The 21,987-nt window shown below is 35.3% G+C and overlaps 2 protein-coding genes across 2 annotated transcripts; both read right to left on the bottom strand.

Moving 5' to 3' along the window:
- Positions 1 to 1,022: 1,022 nt before the first annotated feature.
- LOC125225293 lies at positions 1,023 to 3,614 on the bottom strand. The gene is made up of 2 exons (XM_048128933.1): positions 3,433 to 3,614; positions 1,023 to 3,358 (listed from the first exon to the last, which is right to left on the bottom strand). The coding sequence occupies exons 1-2, from the start codon at positions 3,444 to 3,446 to the stop codon at positions 2,473 to 2,475; spliced, it is 900 nt and encodes a 299-aa protein (XP_047984890.1). The 5' UTR covers positions 3,447 to 3,614; the 3' UTR covers positions 1,023 to 2,472.
- Positions 3,615 to 5,973: 2,359 nt separating this feature from the next.
- Positions 5,974 to 20,901, bottom strand: LOC125225635 (adenylate kinase isoenzyme 6 homolog). The gene is made up of 4 exons (XM_048129444.1): positions 20,745 to 20,901; positions 20,313 to 20,464; positions 12,284 to 12,429; positions 5,974 to 6,179 (listed from the first exon to the last, which is right to left on the bottom strand). Exons 1-4 carry the CDS (start codon positions 20,785 to 20,787, stop codon positions 5,990 to 5,992), a joined length of 531 nt encoding a protein of 176 aa, XP_047985401.1. The 5' UTR covers positions 20,788 to 20,901; the 3' UTR covers positions 5,974 to 5,989.
- Positions 20,902 to 21,987: the final 1,086 nt, after the last annotated feature.

Genomic DNA, 21,987 nt, shown 5'->3' on the forward strand with positions numbered 1-21,987 from the left:
AGCATGGGCATTTAGCAAGCAAAATAGCTTTAACACATTCGCTACCAGACAAAAAAATGGCGAGAACCCGTCCAGCGGGTTCTCCGGCATCTGAGCACGGTTCACGAGTACTCACCAGGCGGGTTCTTGGTTGCGAAAGTGTTAATGTATCTGAAATGAATTGATTACACACCTTAGTAACCATGTACTTGTTTCTGAAATTAGCTGCTTTCAAATAGAGGCAAAATGGTTAAAATCGGTTCACGCAATAAACAATTATTCCATAAAAATCATCTTTCATACTAGCTCGCGCGCATTAGTTTACTCAATTTGCCGATAGATGTCGCTGTACGTTGAACGCTCATTTCCTACATCGCGTTTTTCCTGGAGGTCGGTTCAGTAGGCCTAGCACATGATTGCCGCGGGAGTATGTCGCCGCGAGATAGACTACCCGTCCTTATGTCATTAATACAGTTAGAAGGAGACGTGTGATCTATCTCGCGGCGACATACTCCCGCGGCAATCATGTGCTAGGCCTACAGGAGCGTCGTTGCGACATGTCGTAAGTCGTAAACTATTTAAGTCGAATAGTCTTGATTTTATTTGGACGTGTAATATGCGAAACTCATAATAATTACAAATGTTAAAAATATACAAAGCTTGATATTCCATAAAACTATATTTTGATGTGCACTGTAATGCTACAAAAATACACTAGAGTGTAAAAAGATTTTCCCCTCACTAGCTCGGAAACACGTGTTTTGTCCTTTAATACCAGCGGGTAAAAACGGATTTTATCCACTAGTGGGTAAAGTAATTTGACCTTGAATAATGTCAAATTAACTGCTTTAAAATTGATAAAAGTAGGTGAATCTAGTAATAAAGATGATTTTACCACCTGTGGAACTACTGGGAGCAGTGATAAACGCATTTTTTGCGTTGTAGTTTCCTTGCTATAGTGAGGGGAAAAGTTTTGTGTTACACTCGGGTGCAAATGTATTTTACTTCTCTTGTGTTAAAAAACTCGCAAGTTCAGGATTCTATTCTCGAACCACTCGCTTCGCTCGTGGTTCAACTATAGAATCCTTTCACTTGCTCGGTTTTCAATTCCACACTCGGCGTTAAAATACAACTTTGCCCCCTTGTATAACAAATAACTATTGTTATGCCTTCCAAAGTCAGTGATAATTACATTTTTCTACACACTTTAAATACTTATACCCCCTTATCCATAAACGTACACTAAGTTATCAAGCCGATAAAGTTCGTTTGTCCCTTTCTCTCAGACCTATACGTCAGAAAGAGACAAACGAACTTGATAACTTTAGTGTACGTTTATGAATAAGGGGGTTAGTGTAAAGTTATCATTCCATTTTGATGTGACAGGTTATCGAAGAGATTGTGAAATTATAAATATTTTCTAACTTGTAGGTTGCTCTAAATACAGTAATTTGATGCATTTCTTAACTGTCAGTGGGATAATGAATAAATTAGGTTGTATTTATAATAATTTGTTTTATTTTTTCTTTTATTAAATGCAGGGCAAACTCATAATGAGCGCATCAGTAGAAAACTCATCCACGCCTCCCGCCTTCATACAGTTAGAAAAGCAGATGAGCGACATACTTTCCGCCCATCACGTGCTTGCCCTGCTGGTGTTATATAGTATCTTACCCTTAAGTGGTCTCGACGAACAAAGTAGTTCTATAACCTAAACCAGTACATGAAGTTAAAATTATGGGCGTCCACTAAACATAAGTTGCCAAGGCACTGGTCCCATCGCGAGCTAATAAACTATGAGCTATCGGCTATAAAAACGAACAAATTATAATCAATCGCATAAAACTCACCATTATTTCCATGACATCAAGATTCCCCTTTCGAAATTACCCGAGCATTTCTGTACTTCGAAATTACCCCAATGCACCCTATTAAGGACCAGGAGGAAAAAGAAAAAGAAGACACCCACTGGCACGATGGAGAGATGACATCACCAAAATGGCCGGGGTCAACTGGACCTGGGTGGCTCAAGACCGCAATGAATGGATGCAACTGGAAGAGGCCTTTACCTCATAAAGGGTTCTGGTGTGACATTATTTTAATAGTTAAGATATATATTTTTCTAATTTCTGTAATATTACTGTCTTACTAGAAATAAAAGGCTTTTTTATTTTTATTTATTTATTTATAAGTATAGATTAAAAGATTATAAAATGAAGTTAGCTGATAAAATACTCCCAGCTATTATCATCTATAAAAAATTAGTGGTTAATGTTGGAATTAAATAAGAAATACTTAAAACAAATCATGCCATTTTATATTTAAACTTTTGAATCATGACCTGAGTATTGATCGATCAAGTAACATAATGCAATTGTAAACTAATAACTTAAATGTTTGAATCATACAATATAAATCACAAAGTTTCTAACAAGTAGAACAGGTAACATTAGTAGGAATTAAAAAAAAAACAGTACAGACACAAAGAGAAAACTAATTCTTGTCACCATCATCGGAAGATTCTTTCTTTTTGTTTTGGGACTCATAATAATCACTCACAAATTCATCTCGAGTATTTAATATCAGAGATTTTACTAGATCATGTAAGTCATGCTGACAAGCAAGCTTGATAAGTCTATCTACATTTTCCGGCTTGACTGTTTGAGTCAGTTTTTTAATGCAATCAGCTTTAAGCTTATCTATCAGGTAACGGGCCGCAACCACTAGAAGTGATTCTAATTCTAGGGCTTCATCGGGTAACATCGCCAAGTACATATAGTCCTTAATATGCTGGAGAGTCTTCACAGTCACCCCTTCTATATTGATTTGCCCTTGTCCTTTCTCTTTCCACTCTCCATTCATCATCGCTTTAAACACATTGCTGTTTGCTGCAAGGAGTGCTTTGTGCATTGGCACATTACCATCTGCTGCATGCAGTTGAAAATCTGTGAATTCTGTGTCTTCATATAGTTTATCAATATTAGGTATAGAGACAGCAGGAAATTGTTTATAAATGGTGATATCTACATCTATTAAATATATAAATGTTTTCTTGCCATTTACATTAATACAGGAATGACATCCTATTCTTTTCATAGTAGCTTCCAACCAATCAGCAGAACAAAATGATTGCTTGTTGTAAATTTGTTCTTTAACATTATCTTGATAGTAAGAATGAGCAGTTACGTGAACAAAATCATTAGTGTTACTTGCCTTCATCCTTATATGTGGTGTGAGTTGTGAATCAAAGTTAAATTTAAAACTAACCTCAACCATATCAACATTAAATATTTGAGATGTTATTTCCTTATTATCATTATCTTTCAAAACTGAAATTGATAAATTCCTGATTGGACCACGCTGTAGAGGTTTTATACATCTGTAATAAACAAATACTAATTAATTAATGGAATGTGGTCAACTCCCAACTTATATTTTATATTATTTACTTACAAGTGATGAGGCATGGTGTTGTTGTATCACAAGGGTATCAGTACATATAATTGAATTTCGTGTAAATTTAACTCAACAGCAAATAAATCGTCAGTGAAAACTAATTAGTTTGCAGTTCGCAATTTTCTTACATACTTTGTTTGCAAATCTGCAATGAGGTAGGCAGATAAAATTTGTACCGTACCGTACAAACATAGAAAAAAGTACCTAGTCGTGTAACGTGTTACCATATCATAAAAATGGGCCTACCTGACACCTGTGAAGCGCTTAAGCTAGGAACACACTACGCGGACGTCCGTCGTAAATCGACCGCGGATGGGAATCTGGACAATAAAGCTAGGAACACACTACGCGGACGTCCGTCGTAAATCGACCGCGGACGGGAATCTGGACAATGGAAATACACGTAGCCGTGCAAACTATCGGTCGACGGACGTGGACGTGACCTTGAGCGCATGGACGTCCGATCGAAATCTGGCTCGCTGGATGTTTTGTTCCGTGCACACTGATCGGTCGCGGTCGCGGTCGATTTACGACGGACGTCCGCGTAGTATGTTCCTAGCTTAAAATTACACACCGTGCAAACTATCGGTCGACTTAATGTTGACATTGTCAGTAAGTGCGAGAGGGACACCAGCCCAAACAATGACCTCTCATGTGGACACACTTTTTGACCTAACTACTCAAGCTAGGAACACACTACGCGGACGTCCGTCGTGAATCGACCGCGGACGGGAATGTGGACAATGACATTACACATAACCGTGCAAACTATCGGTCGACGGACGCGGACGTGGCCTTGAGCGCACGGACGTCCGATCGAAATCTGGCTCGCTGGATGTTTTGTTCCGTGCACACTGATCGGTCGCGGTCGCGGTCGATTTACGACGGACGTCCGCGTAGTATGTTCCTAGACTTCCTAGCTTCAATCGACCGCGGACGGGAATCTGGACAATGGACATAGCCGTGCAAACTATCGGTCGACGGACGTGGACGTGGCCTTGAGCGCATGGACGTCCGTTCGAAATCTGGCTCGCTGGATGTTTTGTTCCGTGCACACTGTTCGGTCGCGGTCGATTTACAACGGACGTCCGCGTAGTATGTTTCTAGCTTAAAGTGGCAGGGAGCCGGACTTGAAATAAAAAGCTGTTGAGTGGCAAGGATACCGCTAAATTGACAGAAAAAGTTTACCCTTGAGTGGCGGGGCCCTCACGGGTGGTCATCGCGAATGTTACTTATGTTACAAAAATTATAATTACTCAAAAAATGTAGGGATGTTGTGCATAAACCATATATCACTGGATTCATTATGAAACGGCTAAAATCATTCCATAGAAAAAAAATACATTCCATTTATGTGAATTTTGCTAGACTCGATCAAATATCAGATGGCTACATTTTCCACTTCCATTTATTAAAGTAACTTTATTTAGGCAAAAAAACAGTAAATTGGAGAAAAAAGTAATTCAGGGACTTAAATATACATTTATTTACACTTATATCTCTTTTTTAGGGTTCCGTAGTCAACTAGGAACCCTTATAGTTTCGCCATGTCTGTCTGTCCGTCCGTCCGTCCGCGGATAATCTCAGTAACCGTTAGCAGTAGAAAGCTGAAATTTGGTACCAATATGTATATTAATCACGCCAATAAAGTGCAAAAATAAAAAATGGAAAAAATGTTTTATTAGGGTACCGCCCCCGCGCGCGTAGGGTATGTAAAGTGGGGGCTGATATTTTTTTTCATTCCAACCCCAACGTGTGATATATTTTTGGATAGGTATTTAAAAATGAATAAGGGTTTACTAATATCGTTTTTTGATAATATTAATATTTTCGGAAATACTCGCTCCTAAAGGAAAAAAAAGTGCGTCCCCCCCCTCTAACTTTTGAACCATAAATTTAAAAAATATGAAAAAAATCACAAAAATAGAACTTTATAAAGACTTTCTAGGAAAATTGTTTTGAACTTGATAGGTTCAGTAGTTTTTGAGAAAAATACGGAAAACTACGGAACCCTACACTGAGCGTGGCCTGACACGCTCTTGGCCGGTTTTTAATATATTACAGTACAATTTTTGCGAAAAAGACGGTTTTTAAACACGTGTCTCAAATATGGCAGGCGGATGGTCCAATCAAATTGGGTCATATTTCTAGTTGTTTTGAAGTTGAACCTTTACTGAATGCCGTCCTTGTTTAGTGACGAATGGTTCGTGCAAGTATGAGGAAGCTAGATATAGTTTTAGACGGTTTTATTTATATATTTAGGTATATCGTCGCACGGGGTCCGGGAGCCGGTCCCTGCCACTTAACAGCTTGTTTTTCCCAGAGTCCGGCTCCCGGCGCCTGCCACTTAACGGAATGTTTTATAAAATGACCGCGCCACTTCTCCCCTATGCAACTTGTAGCTCTGCCACCTGAGGGGTTAGCTAGTTTAGGGTTGGCACAACTTGACGTGAGTGAGGTTCTCCGCAATGTGCTAAAGGCACCCTCTGTGCAAAGTTTTGCGCGAGTTACTTTTAGGGTTATTCAATAAAAAAAATGTTCATTTTTATTTTTTTTATAAATTCTCCTCCTTCCACCTTTCTATCCATTCCACAATTGTGTTCACATTCTGTTGAAGCTGCTCCTGCGTCTCATTCTGAAGCTGAACAACTATTTCTGGTTTGTACGACGACTGCGCTTCTTCTAACAGTGTCTCGAATATTTCACACTGTATGTTGTCTTCTAACTTTTTACCAGTGTATCCCCTGTATAAAAAGATAACAATAAATACATAAATAAATATTGGGGGACACCTTACTTAGATCAACTTAGCCCCAAACTAAGCAAAGCTTGTACTATGGGTGCTAAGCGACGATATACATACTTAAATAGATAAATACATACTTATATACATAGAAAACATCCATGACTCGGGAACAAATATCTGTGCTCGTCACACAAATAAATGGGACCGCGGCTCAGCAGGCAGGGCCAATAATATAATATTTTGATGATTCTCAACTATAGGTCACAATTTATTCTCATAAAATTTAGTGAGCACTGAGGTTTGAAAACAATTTTTTTTTATACCACGTCGGTGGCAAACAGGTATACGGCCCGCCTGATGGAAAGCGGTCACCGTAACCTATGGACGCCTGCAACTCAATTGGCGAGTGGTGCGATGATGAAAAGTATTTTTTTTTTGTAGAGCTTAAAACTGTCCAGTGTGGGTGCTTTTCTAATTTATTTTATACTGGAACAATTATTCAAACTGCTTACTCCATGCATCAAGGCATTTTCCACCTGTAAATCTAATGACCAAGCTTAATGCTATTGCTACTTCAAAAGCTAAAACTGATAGTCAGGGACCAAACGACCTCTTTTACAAAAAGTCGTCGACATCTCTTCTAAATACCTAAAACAGGTATGGATGTGTTCCTCGTTATCTCCAGATTACGAATTGACCTGTTTTAGTTTAAGGAGGGGGGGACGGGTTGAGAAAAAGGGGGAAGAAAGATGGCGGCCGACCATCATAGATATTTATTCACATCTCGAGTCCTATGGCACCAATCTGTTCGTGCGAGGTGTCATTTGAAAGGTTATTAAACCTACTTTAATTGTTTTTAAATAACTATACTCATAAAAGTAACCGTTTAAGAAATATTTGAAAATATGTGTTTTTTTATCGCGCATGAATTGCACAAGTACTAGAAAAAATGCGTCTAACTCAATAAACAATAACTTTACCGCAATTGATGTTGGTATAAAATTTTCGCATCTATTTATGCTCTTTCTAAAAATATAAGTTTCATTGGTATATGATAATATATAACCATGTAATTACGAATTTGGTTTAGCAGGAGTCACTCTGCCCGGTCGCAGAAATGGGCGCTGACCGTAGTAAATTATTCAATATTTTTGAGGTCCTATTTTACGGATCCATGTGCGAGAGGTATCGTTTCAAAGCTAATTAAACCTACTATACTTTTTTATAAATATCTATACTCATAAAGGTAGCTGTTTAGAAAATATTTGAAAATATGTGTTTTATAGACCATGAGTCGCACAAGTACCTACTGGTAAAAAATGCTTCTTAATCAATAAACAACAACTTTTCCGGAATTGATGTTAGTATAAGATTTACGCGCAATTTTATGCACTTTCTAATAACATAAGTTTTATTGGTGTATGATATTATATAACCAAGTAATTACAAATATGGTTAAGTAGGGGCCACAGCGCCCGGCCACATATGGATGCTGACCGTCGCCAAATTTTCTATATTTTTCAGATCCTATTTTATTTAACAGGAATCTTTTGAAAGCATATTATGCGTACTATCATTAGTTCTCAATAATTTTAGTTGTAACTGTAGTAGCTAACAAAATATTTGAAAATATGCATTGGAACCGATGTGAGTAAAACATGCTTCTAGCTCAATGAATTATATTTTTTCCGCAATTGATATAATAACAAAATAAACGGCGAAATGTACGACCTTTTCAAATAATAAGTTTTGTCAGTATTGCATAAACAATTAATGTTAATTTATCCATCATACTCACTGCGCACCGTCATATACATGGATGGCCATCTTCGTTGCCGTTTTCATAATTTTTAAGATTGTATCTTGGTGCATGACCAATAAACAATAACTTTACCGCAAATAATGTTATTATAAGATTTACAGGACATTTCATGTGCTTTCTAAAAATATAAGTTTTATTGATGTATGACATTATACAACCAAGTAATTACGAATTTGGTTTAGCAGGTGTCACTGCACCCCCGTGACGTAAATAGGTGCTAACCGTCGCCTAATTTAATGTATTTCTCAGATCCTATTTTAGCGATCAATTTGTGAGAGGTATCATTTGAAAGCATATTATGCGTACTATCGTTACTTTTTAATAATTTTAGTCGTAATTGTAGAAGTTTACAAAATATTTGACAATACATATGTGTATTTTTACTGTATATGAATAGCATTCGCACTGATACGAGTGAAACATGCTTCTAGCTCAATAAATTATATTTTTCCGCAATTGATATAATAACGAAATGAACCGCAAAATGTATGGCCTTTACAAAAAATGAGTTTTGTTAGTTTTGCTTAAACAATTAATGTTAATTTGTCCACCATACCCACTGCGCATGCGGTCAATCGTCATATAAACGGATGTCCACCGCCGTTGCCTTAATTTTTTCATCATTTTACAGATTTTATTTTACTGATCAATTAAGTATATAAGTAAATTCGATACGTGATAAATTATATTTATTATGAACTAGCTTTTACCCGCGGCTTCGCCCGCGTAATAAAAGTATTCATTAAGATTTTCATTTGGATCCGTAGGGACCGTAGGTTTCTCTGTAGGTATATTTATCTGCGATTATTTCGATTGCACATAATACTTTTGCTTGCAATGATTGTAGAAATATTACACATCGACCACAGCGTAGGTAATTCTATATACGCTGGGGAAACCTTTATAAACATCCCAGATAGCCCGTATTTCGACACTATGATCGGTGGGTAAAAAGTACTTTTTTCTATTATCCCTTACAATTTTTTACATTTTGCTTATACTTATCGCAAACGTAATCTTCAAGCAAGCAAACAACGATCGTCTTAGAGCACATTGATTGTAAGAGACCGCCGACCGATTATCCGTATCCCTCTAACGATACCCATATTATCCGTATCCGTATCGCTATCGCTAACGCTATCGCTATCGCTATCGCTATCCCTTTCGCTATCCCTATCGCTATCCCTATCGCTTTCCCTATCGCTATCCCTATCCCTATCCCTTATCAAGATGTTTAATGATATAACACTTTAAGTTCTCGCGCTTTGTACACAGGTACAAGGTAAAAATAATGTTAATTAATCGCGTTCGACCTGTATGTGACTTTAAATATATGTTTAATGATTTCTTATCAAGTGCTAAAATATAAAGTTTCATGGTTTCATCATTAAAAATTAAGAAATCCCATACAAACTTTCAACCTCTTTTTCAACCCCTTCATCCCTTTTTTTCTAAATAAAAAGTAGCCTATGTTCTGTCTCAGGGTCTAAAGATTGTCTGTTCCAAATTTCATCAAAATCGGTTGCGTGGTTTAAGCGGGAAAGCGTAACAGACAGACAGACAGACAGACAGACAGACAGACAGACAGACAGAGTTACTTTCGCATTTATAATATTAGTATGGATATACGATCAGTGAAATAAAATCTGAAAAATCATGAAAAAAGGCAACGACGGTGGACATCTATTTATATGATGGTGCGCAGTAGGTGAGCTGAACAAATTAAAATTAATTGTTTATGCAATACAAACCAAACTTATTTTTTGTGTAAGTCATACATTTTCCGTTTATTTTGTTATTATATCAATTGCGGAAAACTATAATTTATTGAGCTAGAAGCGTGTCTTATCACTGCCGATGCTATTCATGCACAGTAAAATACACATATTACTAATCAAATATTTTGTAAACTTCTACAGTTTTCGACTTGAAGTATTAGAAATAAAGATAGTACGCATAATATGCTTTCAAATGATACCTTTCACAAACTTATCAGTAAAATAGGATCTGAGTAATGTAGAAAATTTGGCGACGGTCAGTCAGCACCCAATATCGTGACAGGGCGCAGTGACCCCTGCTAAACCAAATTCGTAATTACTTGGTCATATATTATCATACACCAATAAAACTTATATTTTTAGAAAGCGCATGAAATTTCGCGTAAATTTTATAATAAACATTAATTGCGGTAAAGTTATGGTTTATTAAGTTAGAAGCATTTTTTATCTGTATATGTGCAACTCATGCTCGAAAAAAAAAACTCATGTTTTCAAATATTTTGTAAACAGCTACCTTTATAACTATAGTTATTCAAAAATAATTATAGTAGGTTTATGAAATAAAACTATGGAAACGGATTAAATCGCGTATAATGAATTTAAAATACATCCCGACGTTTCGAACTCTTTACAGCGTTCGTGGTCAACGGGTGACTGAGGAAAAATTAAAATGTGCAAAAGCTACCCACTTACAAGAAATATTAACGAACCATGACCACAAATAATATAGATTTCTAAGGCAGGTTCACACACTATTAATAAAGCCAGTTATACAATATTCAAAAAATTTACCATTACTCTGTTAAAAAATAATTAACCAATTAATCTACACAAAATTGACAAAGAAACAAACTGCAAATGTCCAACACCATACAACACAAATGCCTCACAGCCTTCGTCGTGCTTGTTCCATTATCAGATGTACTACTGGATCCCAAGCCGATATATACCCAGAATGTTGCGAGAGGCCATTGAGATCAAGAAATATCCAAACTTTAATAGAGAGGATGGCTTTACTTTACCACCGGCTTGGGATCCAGTAGTACATCTGATAATGGAACAAGTACGACGAAGGCTGTGAGGCATTTGTGTTGTATGGTGTTGGACATTTGCAGTTTGTTTCTTTGTCAATTTTGTGTAGATTAATTGGTTAATTATTTTTTAACAGAGTAATGGTAAATTTTTTGAATATTGTATAACTGGCTTTATTAATAGTGTGTGAACCTGCCTTAGAAATCTATATTATTTGTGGTCATGGTTCGTTAATATTTCTTGTAAGTGGGTAGCTTTTGCACATTTTAATTTTTCCTCAGTCACCCGTTGACCACGAACGCTGTAAAGAGTTCGAAATGTCGGGATGTATTTTAAATTCATTATACGCGATTTAATCCGTTTCCATAGTTTTATTTCATGAGTAACTATCGCGGTAACCGAAGACAATATTATATAGTAGGTTTAATTTGCTTTCAAATGATACCTCTTACATTTGGATCCGTAAAATAAGAACTTAAAAATATTGAATACTTTACAACGGTCAACGCTCATTTATGCGGCCGGCGGAGTGACCACTACGAAACAAAATTCGTAATTTAATGGTTATACTATCACTTACCAATAAAACTTATATTTTTAGAAAGCTCATGAATAGTCGCGTAAATTTTATAATAACATCAATTGCGGTAACGTTATTGTTTATTGACTTAGAAGCATTTTTTCCCAGTACTTGTGCGATTCATGCTCGATAAAAAACACATATTTTCAAATATTTTGTAAACAGCTACCTTTAATACTATAGTTATTTGTAAACAATTATAGTAGGTTTAATTATCTTTCAAACGATACCTCTCACATATGGATTCGTAAAATAAGACCTCAAAAATATTGAATACTTTACTACGGTCAGCGCCCTTTTATGCGACCTGGAGGATAACCCCTGCCAAACAAAATTCTTAATTACATGGTTATATATTATCATATACCAATGAAACTTATATTTTTAGAAAGAACATGAATAGACGCAAAAATTTTATAATAACATAAATTGCGGTAAAGTTATTGTTTATTGAGTTAATTTAAAAGAGATGTCGACGAAAATCATGAAGGAGACGACTTGTGGCCAAATTGGCTCTAGACTATGAGTCCTGTCCTGAGTCTCCCAGTTTTAACTTTAAACTGGGATTAGGAGAAATTATTTCCCACAAACTAAACCGTTTCCCTCAATTGCTCAAAGGTTAACTGGAAGAGATCCCTTAAAGGGATAAGTTCGCCTTTGTACTCGTAATAAGCTCTTTTTCCTGTGTGTTGTATTATTTTCTGGTACAATAAAGTGTTTTACTACTACTACTACTAAAAAAGGGGTTGGCTATGCACATGTTTAACCCCTGAAGTTGCAGGCATCCATAGGCTATGGTGTCTGCTTATCATCTGGTGGGCCATATGATTATTTACCACCATGTGGTGTAATGTGTGTAAGTGACATAACTATTGTAAAAAGTGGATTACCGAGCCGAAAGTCTGTCATACAGCACAGTATTGCTAGTTCTGATTACGAAGACTGCATCAAACCATCGCTCGGGAAAGAACTCGCAGCCGTGGTAGTCCACAATATTACCACCTTTTGCCATCAACCCTTCCATTGTGTCTAGAAGCTGGAAAAGTACAAAATATATGGTTTAATTATTTATTTACACAAGTAACTGCAGTGTATAGTATAAGGTACCTATGTCAAAATCAAATCAAATCACAAACATTTATTCAGCAAGTAGGCCACAACCCAACAAACAAAATCTATATATATAAAAATGAAATGCGTTTGTTAGTTACCTATAAACTCGAGAACGGCTGGACCGATTTACGTAATTTTGGTATTGAAATGTTTGTATTAGACCGCAGAAGGTTTAGGCAGTGTAAAAACACGTAAATATTGTGATGATAATTAGAAAACAGTGATTCTTTTTTCCCATACAAATTGTTCCTACCTGACAACTTGACAATGACGTGACGTTAATGACAGGTGCGTTCCAAACGCATTGTGATTTTATTAATTTATCTTGGCAAAATAATGTGAAAATTAGTAATTATTCCGTTAAAGAAATAAGGAATGGCAAAATAATGTGAAAATTAGTAATTATTCCGTTAAAGAAATAAGAAATAATACTAAATCGGAACGCACACGTCTGTTACAGCTATTTTAAGTAGTCTATGCTTTATTGGTCTATAGTCTGTGCTGTTTAGTATTTTATGGCCGCTGTACACATATGGCCAACGGTTCCACCAACCTCCTTGGCCAAGCGTGTAGAGGGCTACTTGGCCGTAAGTTGGCAGTTGGCGCTTGCGCTTGCCGGCCAACCGATTGGTGTCGGTTTTTTGTCTCTTGGCGCCAATGGCCAACTGCGTTTACACGTTGGCGCTTCATTCAGTTGGTCGTCAGCCGTCAGAGAGGACAGTAGTGAAATATTTACGAAAATAATAAGTTTATCTATGCCAATAATAGTGTAGATTTTAGGAAATAAAATAACCTTGCAAATGTTTAATGTATTTCCTAAAAAACCGGCCAAGTGCGAGTCGGGCTCGCGCACAAAGGGTTCCGTAGCAGCAAATATAATAAACCAATAACTTAACCAAAATTACAGTTAAATCAACCTATCTCAAAAACTATAAGAGATACTTTGATCAAACCAAAAATCGTTGAAAGAGTTAATTAGCATGCATCACCTCTATTTTTTTTAGAATTTTATACCCCGTAGTTATAAAAATAGAGGGGGGGGACATACTTTTTACGACTTTGAGAGCTGATATCTCAAAAACCGTTCACTTTAAGAAAAATGTTTTTTAGAAAACTTTATATCATTTTAAAAGACCTTTCCATTGATACCCCACACGGGTATGTACATCGAAAAAAAAATTTTCATCCCTCAGTTACATGTATGGGGGCCCCACCCCCAATTCTTTTTTTTACTATTTAGTGTCATAATTTTGTAGCGGTTCATACAACACATATTCCCATCAAATTTCATCACTGTAGTACTTATAGTTTCCGAGTAAATCGGCTGTGACAGACGGACAGACGGACAGACGGACAGACGGACAGACGGACATGACGAAACTATAAGGGTTCCGTTTTTGCCATTTTGGCTACGGAACCCTAAAAAGATAAATGTTCTTATCAGAATATTCAAAAAATTGATAATATTTCAAATAATTTAATTTTACTACGGGGTTATTATTTTTTAATCAAATTTTTCTGACAACGTCTATGACCTAGAATTTCCTAGACTTTTCCATTCCACGTCCATCTTTCATGAAGAGCCAATGCCAAGTGATTGGTTCGCCAATGTGTAAACTGCGGCTCTTATCTTGGCCAAGGGGTTTCACAAAGGGTTGGCGGAACCGTTTGCCATATGTGTACAGCGGCCATTAATTGTAAACTGTAAGAAATAATACTAAATCGGAAGGAACGCACATGTCTGGCAAATTTCACTTGATTTTGTGTGAAAATTGTTTTGTGGCTATGCCAAAGAAAAAACCAGATTTAGGTCGTCGAAGTAACACAAATGTTCAAAGAGCAAGCCAGCGTGCTAATCGCAGCGATGACCAACGAGAGGCAGCTAATGAAAACAGCCGCATTAGTATGTCACAATTGCGTTCGATCATAATTTTGCTGCACTATTGCCATTTGTAAACAGGTATTGGTAGGTGGTGTAAATAAATGTATTTTATAACAATTATGAGCATTTTTATTTCTTATAATTTTACTATAATATCTTTCAATCAATAAACATAATATAACACTATAACACTTATTATTATACAATTCAATACTATACTAATTATGTAGGTGCCATCATTGCTTCGTGTTATTTTTTTATTTTAAATTTGCTAGCACTTTTATTTACATAATATCTTTATATGTGAATACCCTATAATAAATGAATATAAGTGAAAAACAAAACTGTCCTAAGTTGGCTTTAATAATTGCTTAACCTACTATGTTTTTTTGTTCAACTTGGCCGCAACTAAGTGGAAATAATAATAAATGTATGGACAATTTCGTTATTTCCACTTACTTGCGGTGTTTTTGGGAAATCACAGATTTTTGAGATAACGCCTAAATAAACTGTCAGTCCGACCCGCTGTCTCCATTTGATTCGGAGCGACTGGGACTTCTCAGCAGCACTGGTGAACTCCGAGCGTCGTCGCAAATTGGTTCGGTGATTATTGGCTGCGAAACAGAATTCTTCTCCGTCTGCGGATGACTTATAATGGATTTTTGGCTCTCTTCTATTTCATCTAATTCTTCAAAACTTACTTCTAAAGCAGGAAAACCGCCGTCTTGCTCCACTTTCTGGGAATTCGCAGACATTTGTGGAAAAACTATTTTCGATTTAATTTTGTTGGTAAGGTTCTGTTTTTGTAATTCAGCACGATATTTTCTTTTCGTTCTGGATAAATTGTTACCACATTTCACGCAATAGTTGTATGAATCTGCAGTTACAATTCCACATTCGTCGCATTTTAGCAATCTCTTGGAGCATTTTGAACAGAAACTTTGTTTACTCCGCCTTTCCATCCATTTGCCGCAGAATGGACAATGCATATTTAAAATTTGCTGTTTCGCTGATAAGTTTTAGGTTTTAGTTCAAAAGTTCAAAACTCAACAATCTTTCAACAATGAAATGAAGTTGTCCAATTTTATACTTCACAAAAGCAATTTAAAGTATTATGGCCGCTGTACACATATGGCCAACGGTTCCACCAACCCTTTGTGAAACCCCTTGGCCAAGATAAGAGCCGCTGTTTACACATTGGCGAATCAATCACTTGGCATTGGCTCTTCATGAAAGATGGACGTGGAATGGAAAAGTCTAGGAAATTCTAGGTCATAGACGTTGTCAGAAAAATTTGATTAAAAATTAATAACCCCGTAGTAAAATTAAATTATTTGAAATATTAACAATTTTTTGAATATTCTGATAAGAACATTTATCTTTTTTAGGAAATACATTAAACATTTGCAAGGTTATTTTATTTCCTAAAATCTACACTATTATTGGCATAGATAAACTTATTATTTTCGTAAATATTTCACTACTGTCCTCTCTGACGGTTGACGACCAACTGAATGAAGGTATGTGTAATTGTGTGTATTAAATAGAAGGTACGCTATAATGTAATTAAAAATGTAGCTACTTAATTGTGTCAAGTAAAAATGGTCACTTCTTTGCCTTGCCCCATGTTTTGCGCCTCCAAGTATAAGGCGATTCGAAGTACGCCGGGCAGCTAGTATCCTTATAAAATCAATCTATAAGGGCTAAACACTCATAGTAGTTTTAAAATAGCATTCATTATGCCAGAGTTCCTTATAGCGGCTCATTATAAGAGAATTTGGCCTAATAGTACATTTACTCTTATAATTTGGTCATGTACACGTTAATAAGTCAAATTTATATGACTGCAATAAGGGTTTAAAAATATTTACTCTTATATTAGCTCATTATAAGAGGATTTGGCCAATAGTACATTTACTCTTATAACTTGGCCATGTACACGTTAATAAGTCCAATTTATATGACTGCAATAAGGGTTTATAAATATTTACTCTTATAGTAGCTCATTATAAGAGAATTTGGTCAATAGTACATTTACTCTTATAACTTGGCCATGTACACGTTAATAAGTCCAATTTATATGACTGCAATAAGGGTTTAAAAATATGTATTCTTATAGAAGCCATTTAAAATGCCTTTTCGCTGTATAATATTCAAAGCACTATAAAAGCTTTTGTTATGGCCAATTATTCTTATAAAAGTAATGCATAAGATAACTATGATGCTTTATGCCTCATAGGAGCATATTATAAAACGTCTATCCAGCAAACAAATTATAGCATTTTATAAAGTGTTTAAAAGAATTAAAGCAATACATTTTCTCTTATACAATAATTATAAAGGCATTATTCTTGAAAGTGTCGTATTAAAAGTTTTTATAAAACTTGATTCGTCATTTTGAAAATCCAGCGAATGTGAACAATCTGATCCCAACTTATCGATTAGTGGTTCCGTAGAGGATGCCATTATGGAATAATTATAAGAATATGCAGGCAAGCAGCAGTGACAGTAATACAGGTATATCGTTAAATGATGAATTGAGTTTGGATTTAGCTTAATAATTATATTTTTTGTTCTTATTTAAGGTGTCTGTAGCTCTGCGGTGAAAAATGTTAAGGTATATACAGCGGGGCCGCGGGGCAGATCTCGACTGGAGGGCAAATGTAACTGGTCCATTGTTTCCATGTTTTACAATGTTTACATTATTAGAGTGTCCACCGGTTATACCAGACTAGCATGCACTCGGAGGTGGCCAATTATACATAACTGAGCGTATAAGAGACTATTACCAAGGCACTCAGTTTTTTTATCCATCAGTACCTACTAATATTAATTTTTAAGATTAACTTTATTAAAATAAGTTCCAAAAGTGTATTCCTTACTTTATGGACTTTGGTCTGAAATAAAAAAAAATCTTTTATTGCGGATTATCATTGTGAATTTTGGACGATCTGAATAAGTCAATACAATGTTCGGCTATTTTAAGAAGAAACCGATTTTATATGTAGTCCTTTTGGGACTAAGACAGATTAAAATTGAGGACAAATAAAGACAAACTCACTGTTTTTAAGATATTTATTTATGTGCGACGAAACCAAACCGATACAAGTAACTTTATAAGATTAATATTTTCAGTTCTATTGCTCACGATGTTGCTGTTTCAATGAGTCTACATACTTCAAAATATTAATATATTCTTCAGAGCGCCTACACGGTGGTAGAAATTGTAATTAACCTATCAGTAAATTTCCAAAATAATAAGTAGTTTCTTTTATCGAGGTCTTCATCAAATTCACAAAAGATATATTGATTTTCGTTTTCTTGTTTTGAATTATCAGCGCCATCTTTGCTTGGTGTGATTTTCTTACAACCTAAACTATTTCCTGCGTCCTCTTCCATTTTGCATGTTTTTTGATCCACCACTCCGGGCTTATTTTTGGGTGTAAGTAATGATTGTAACTGATTTTCTCCATCAGAATATGTGCCGTTTTGTAGTTCATCTGTAATAAAAAAAAATATTTATTTGAAGTCTTAGGCTAGGCTGTTTATAGTTATCGACACAAAGTCCATTGTGATGGCGGTACTGAAATCGTCTGTGGTTTTCAATAGCACTTACTTACTAAGAGGAGGAGAAGAGTTCTCATCTTCACGTCACTAAAAACGGCTGACTATGTATCTCATCCACAGATTCTGTAACAATAACCATAATAATAAATATCAAATAGAGTATATGACTCAGCATTTACAATAAATCAATAGGAAGTAATAAAATAAGGCACCAGAAGATTAAATATTCCGAAGCACAAGTTTGTTTTAAATTGAAAATTCTAGGTATAACTTCCTAATGAAATATTGAAAATATCAGTAGTACCTGACATGCTGCGGACTACACGGTTTTATTTTGTTCTATGCCGGTTAATCGAACCAAACCTTTATCAAAGCGTTCCCCAAAATACCGGTTTAAAAAGAACGGTCTTTCGAACAAAAATGCAATTTCAAAGGTTTGCGCCAAGTACATGATAACTAGACAGCGGATTTCAGGTAGCGATTTAAATATTAATATGGATATGAATAGTGCAATTTATTAAATACATGTCATGTGGTTTATAATCTATTATTATTACCTACATCGCACACCACAAACTTCACTGAATAATTAGATTAAATTAATGTTATTTTTTCAACAAACTACATTTAAAAAAAAGTATTTTATTCTAAATAATGGACTTTCAATTTAAATATATATAAGAAGAGAATTATTTTCCTTTTTTTATTCTTTGAGCCATAATAGAAGTTTTTACTGTGCAATGCGCAGAAGAAATATTAAAGAAATAAGTATATTTTTTATTTTTATTTATTATCATTATAATTTTTGCCCAATATTCACAAAAGCATCCAAAAAGGGTTTTACTTTCCCATACATTTTTTCGTGTGTAGAAAAAATAATAAATATTGTATGCGAGTCATATTCATATTAATATTTAAATCGCTACCTGAAATCTGCTCTCTAACGATAACGTTATGAATTTTTAACTGGTATCCGTTACAAATATTTAACTAGATGGTAAGGTTCGGGATTTCACTAATTGTGAGAAGGAACCCTAAAGATATATAAAATGGCGAATCATAAGTAACACCGGTGGCTATTATAAAGTTTTTACTCTTATAGAGTATTTGTAAATGATGTGCTTACTGCTTTTACTCTTATAACAGCCTTGCTCAAGACATGTCAAAATTAATTAACCGCATTTTTAGTACAAAACCGTTGAAATACAAGGGCGCATTAATAATACAACACATTTTATATCACATTTCACCATGAAATTGGATTCCCACACAGTTTTCATAATAAATAAGCAAATAATTGTAATATGTAAAAGTTAACTTACCGTTTACTAACTTGCAAAATGGATGACTTGATGATGATGTACACATAAATCACTACGAAAAGCACAATAAACTTTTAAAACAGCATCCTGTTTCGCCGTTATGAGTTTTACTCCCTTATATCTGATGATCACAAAACGTGTACAAGAGCTATTGCCCTTATTAAAGCTTTGAATATGATTCTTACAAGTATAATTGCCTTTATTAAAGCTTTAAATATGATTCTTATTAGTACATTAGCCTTTTAAAAGCACTTTTCTTGCCATTATAAGGTTAACTTTCTTATTGCATGCCATAATAAAGCACGTACAAGATAAGAAAGCTAATAATATAGCAACTACAAGGGGGATATAAGGTTTTTGGCCTTATAAGGTGTGCCCAAATGCCCTCTTGTAAAGGGTTTACAAGGTTATTATAAGAGTACTATTTTTGGCATTATAAGCCACTATAAGACTAATTTTTGTTAGTTGGGAAGGGCACTTTTACATGTCAACAATTACAATAAATACTCAATATAAATTTAATTAAGTACAAAGCTACTATATATGTCATTATGTTCCATGACTTCTAAAATCCCACCAATAAATTTTCATGTAAAATGTTGCCAAGACACCAAGACTGATCTCTTATAACTCTACGAGCCCTAACTTTGCAGGTCTACATCTTAGTCAAAGTATGGGGCTTAGACAGACAAGAGGTATGCAATAACTAACAAACTGAGTTGATTAATTACCAATTTAATATGTAAATATTTTGTCATCTAAACATTTTAGTTATTAATGTTATTGATATAACACTTTAAGGGCTTTGTACACATATTTAAAGTCACAAGAGGTATGCAATTAATCTAACATTATTTTTATCAACTAACAAACTGAAAAAAGTAAAAATAATGTTAATTACCAATTTAAGATGTAAATATTTCGTCATCTAAATTGATGTTAATAAATAAAAAATAAGTTGCCAGTGACCCTACTATCCTGCGCAGCATCTAACGTTGACAAATTGGTATTAAAAAAATACAATAAAAAAGTTACCTTATCCTCGTTGAGATATGGACACTGATATTCTGGGTCATACTCGTCTAAACAATTATATTCTTCAGCTAGTTTTGATACTTCTCGCCAAGTAAACTTAGTCCTGTCTGCCAACAACTTTGACAGCGTGGATTTGCCGACACCAGGGGTACCTATAGATTTAGGAACAGAAATTTAATAGATTTATTATCTGGTACGGCTCATGAGTTGACTTTATGTACAGAAACGCCTGTATCCCATAAAAAGAACACATGAAACTACTAAATTGCCACTCTTGGCAAATAAGGGGTTGAAAGAAAACGAAACTGTGACATTGCAGTGACAGGTTGCCAGCCTCTCGCCTACGCCACAATTTGACTTCTACGACACCCACGGGAAGAAAGGGGGTGGTGAAATTCTTAACCCGTCACCACACAGGCTACCTCCACGCACCTGTTATTAAAATATTTGGGACCTGCCTCGGATGGGATGCCATGCTGCTATTGTTATCTCATTAATTTTGCTTATAGTTATGTAGCTGTAAATTATTATTAATTTCGCATTAAATTTATTAATCAACAACTACAAAACCAACGTGAAGAACTTGAGATTTACTGTCAAAGTGACACTGACGTAAGCTTACGTTTAGAAACTCAAGACAAGTTTTACCTTTTTAGGGTTCCGTAGTCAACTAGGAACCCTTATAGTTTCGCCATGTTTGTCTGTCCGTCCGTCCGTCCGTCCGTCCGTCCGCGGATAATCTTAGTAACCGTTAGCACTAGAAAGCTGAAATTTGGTACCAATATGTATATCAATCACGCCAACAAAGTGCAAAAACAAAAAATAAAAAAAATGTTTTATTAGGGTACCCCCCCTACATGTAAAGTGGGGGCTGATTTTTTTTTTCATTCCAACCCCAACGTGTGATATATTGTTGGATAGGTATTAAAAAATGAATAAGGGTTTACTAAGATCGTTTTTTGATAAAATTAATATTTTCGGAAATAATCGCTCCTAAAGGAAAAAAAAGTGCGCCACCCCCCCTCTAACTTTTGAACCATATGTTAAAAAATATGAAAAAAATCACAAAAGTAGAACTTTATAAATACTTTCTAGGAAAATTGTTTTGAACTTGATAGGTACAGTAGTTTTTGAGAAAAATACGGAAAACTACGGAACCCTACACTGAGCGTGGCCCGACACGCTCTTGGCCGGTTTTTTTTTATTTACTTAAGGGATTGATAAACGCTCTGACACTGTTACAAATAAACGTAGCGCAGACGGGTAGACGCGATGCGAGATATATACAATGAGTTTAGAAGAATTTCAGAATCTAGGCCCCGCGCACACGGAGGCAACAGTTGCTCGGCGACTTTCGTATTTGTATGAAAAGTTGCGTCGCCTCGTGTGCGGCGCACTTTCATACTAAGCCATGGTCGCGACAAAAAAGTCGCCGGCAACAGTTGCCCGTGTGTGCGGGCCCTTAATTTTCATGCCGAAAAGCTACTTCCGGTTTAAGATTTTCAAAAACGTCTCAACAAATTTTATAGGTTATGTTGTGATATAACCTTAAATTATTTTATGTTAAAATGTTATTTATGGACTGAAAATACTATTTTTCATTGAAACAATATTAGTAAAAGATTAGTAGTGTGACATTGTTAATATGCGAATCTATAGACCAAGAGGCATAACA

Source organism: Leguminivora glycinivorella, chromosome 4 (assembly GCF_023078275.1).
Source record: "Leguminivora glycinivorella isolate SPB_JAAS2020 chromosome 4, LegGlyc_1.1, whole genome shotgun sequence".
Lineage (NCBI taxonomy): Eukaryota > Metazoa > Arthropoda > Insecta > Lepidoptera > Tortricidae > Leguminivora > Leguminivora glycinivorella.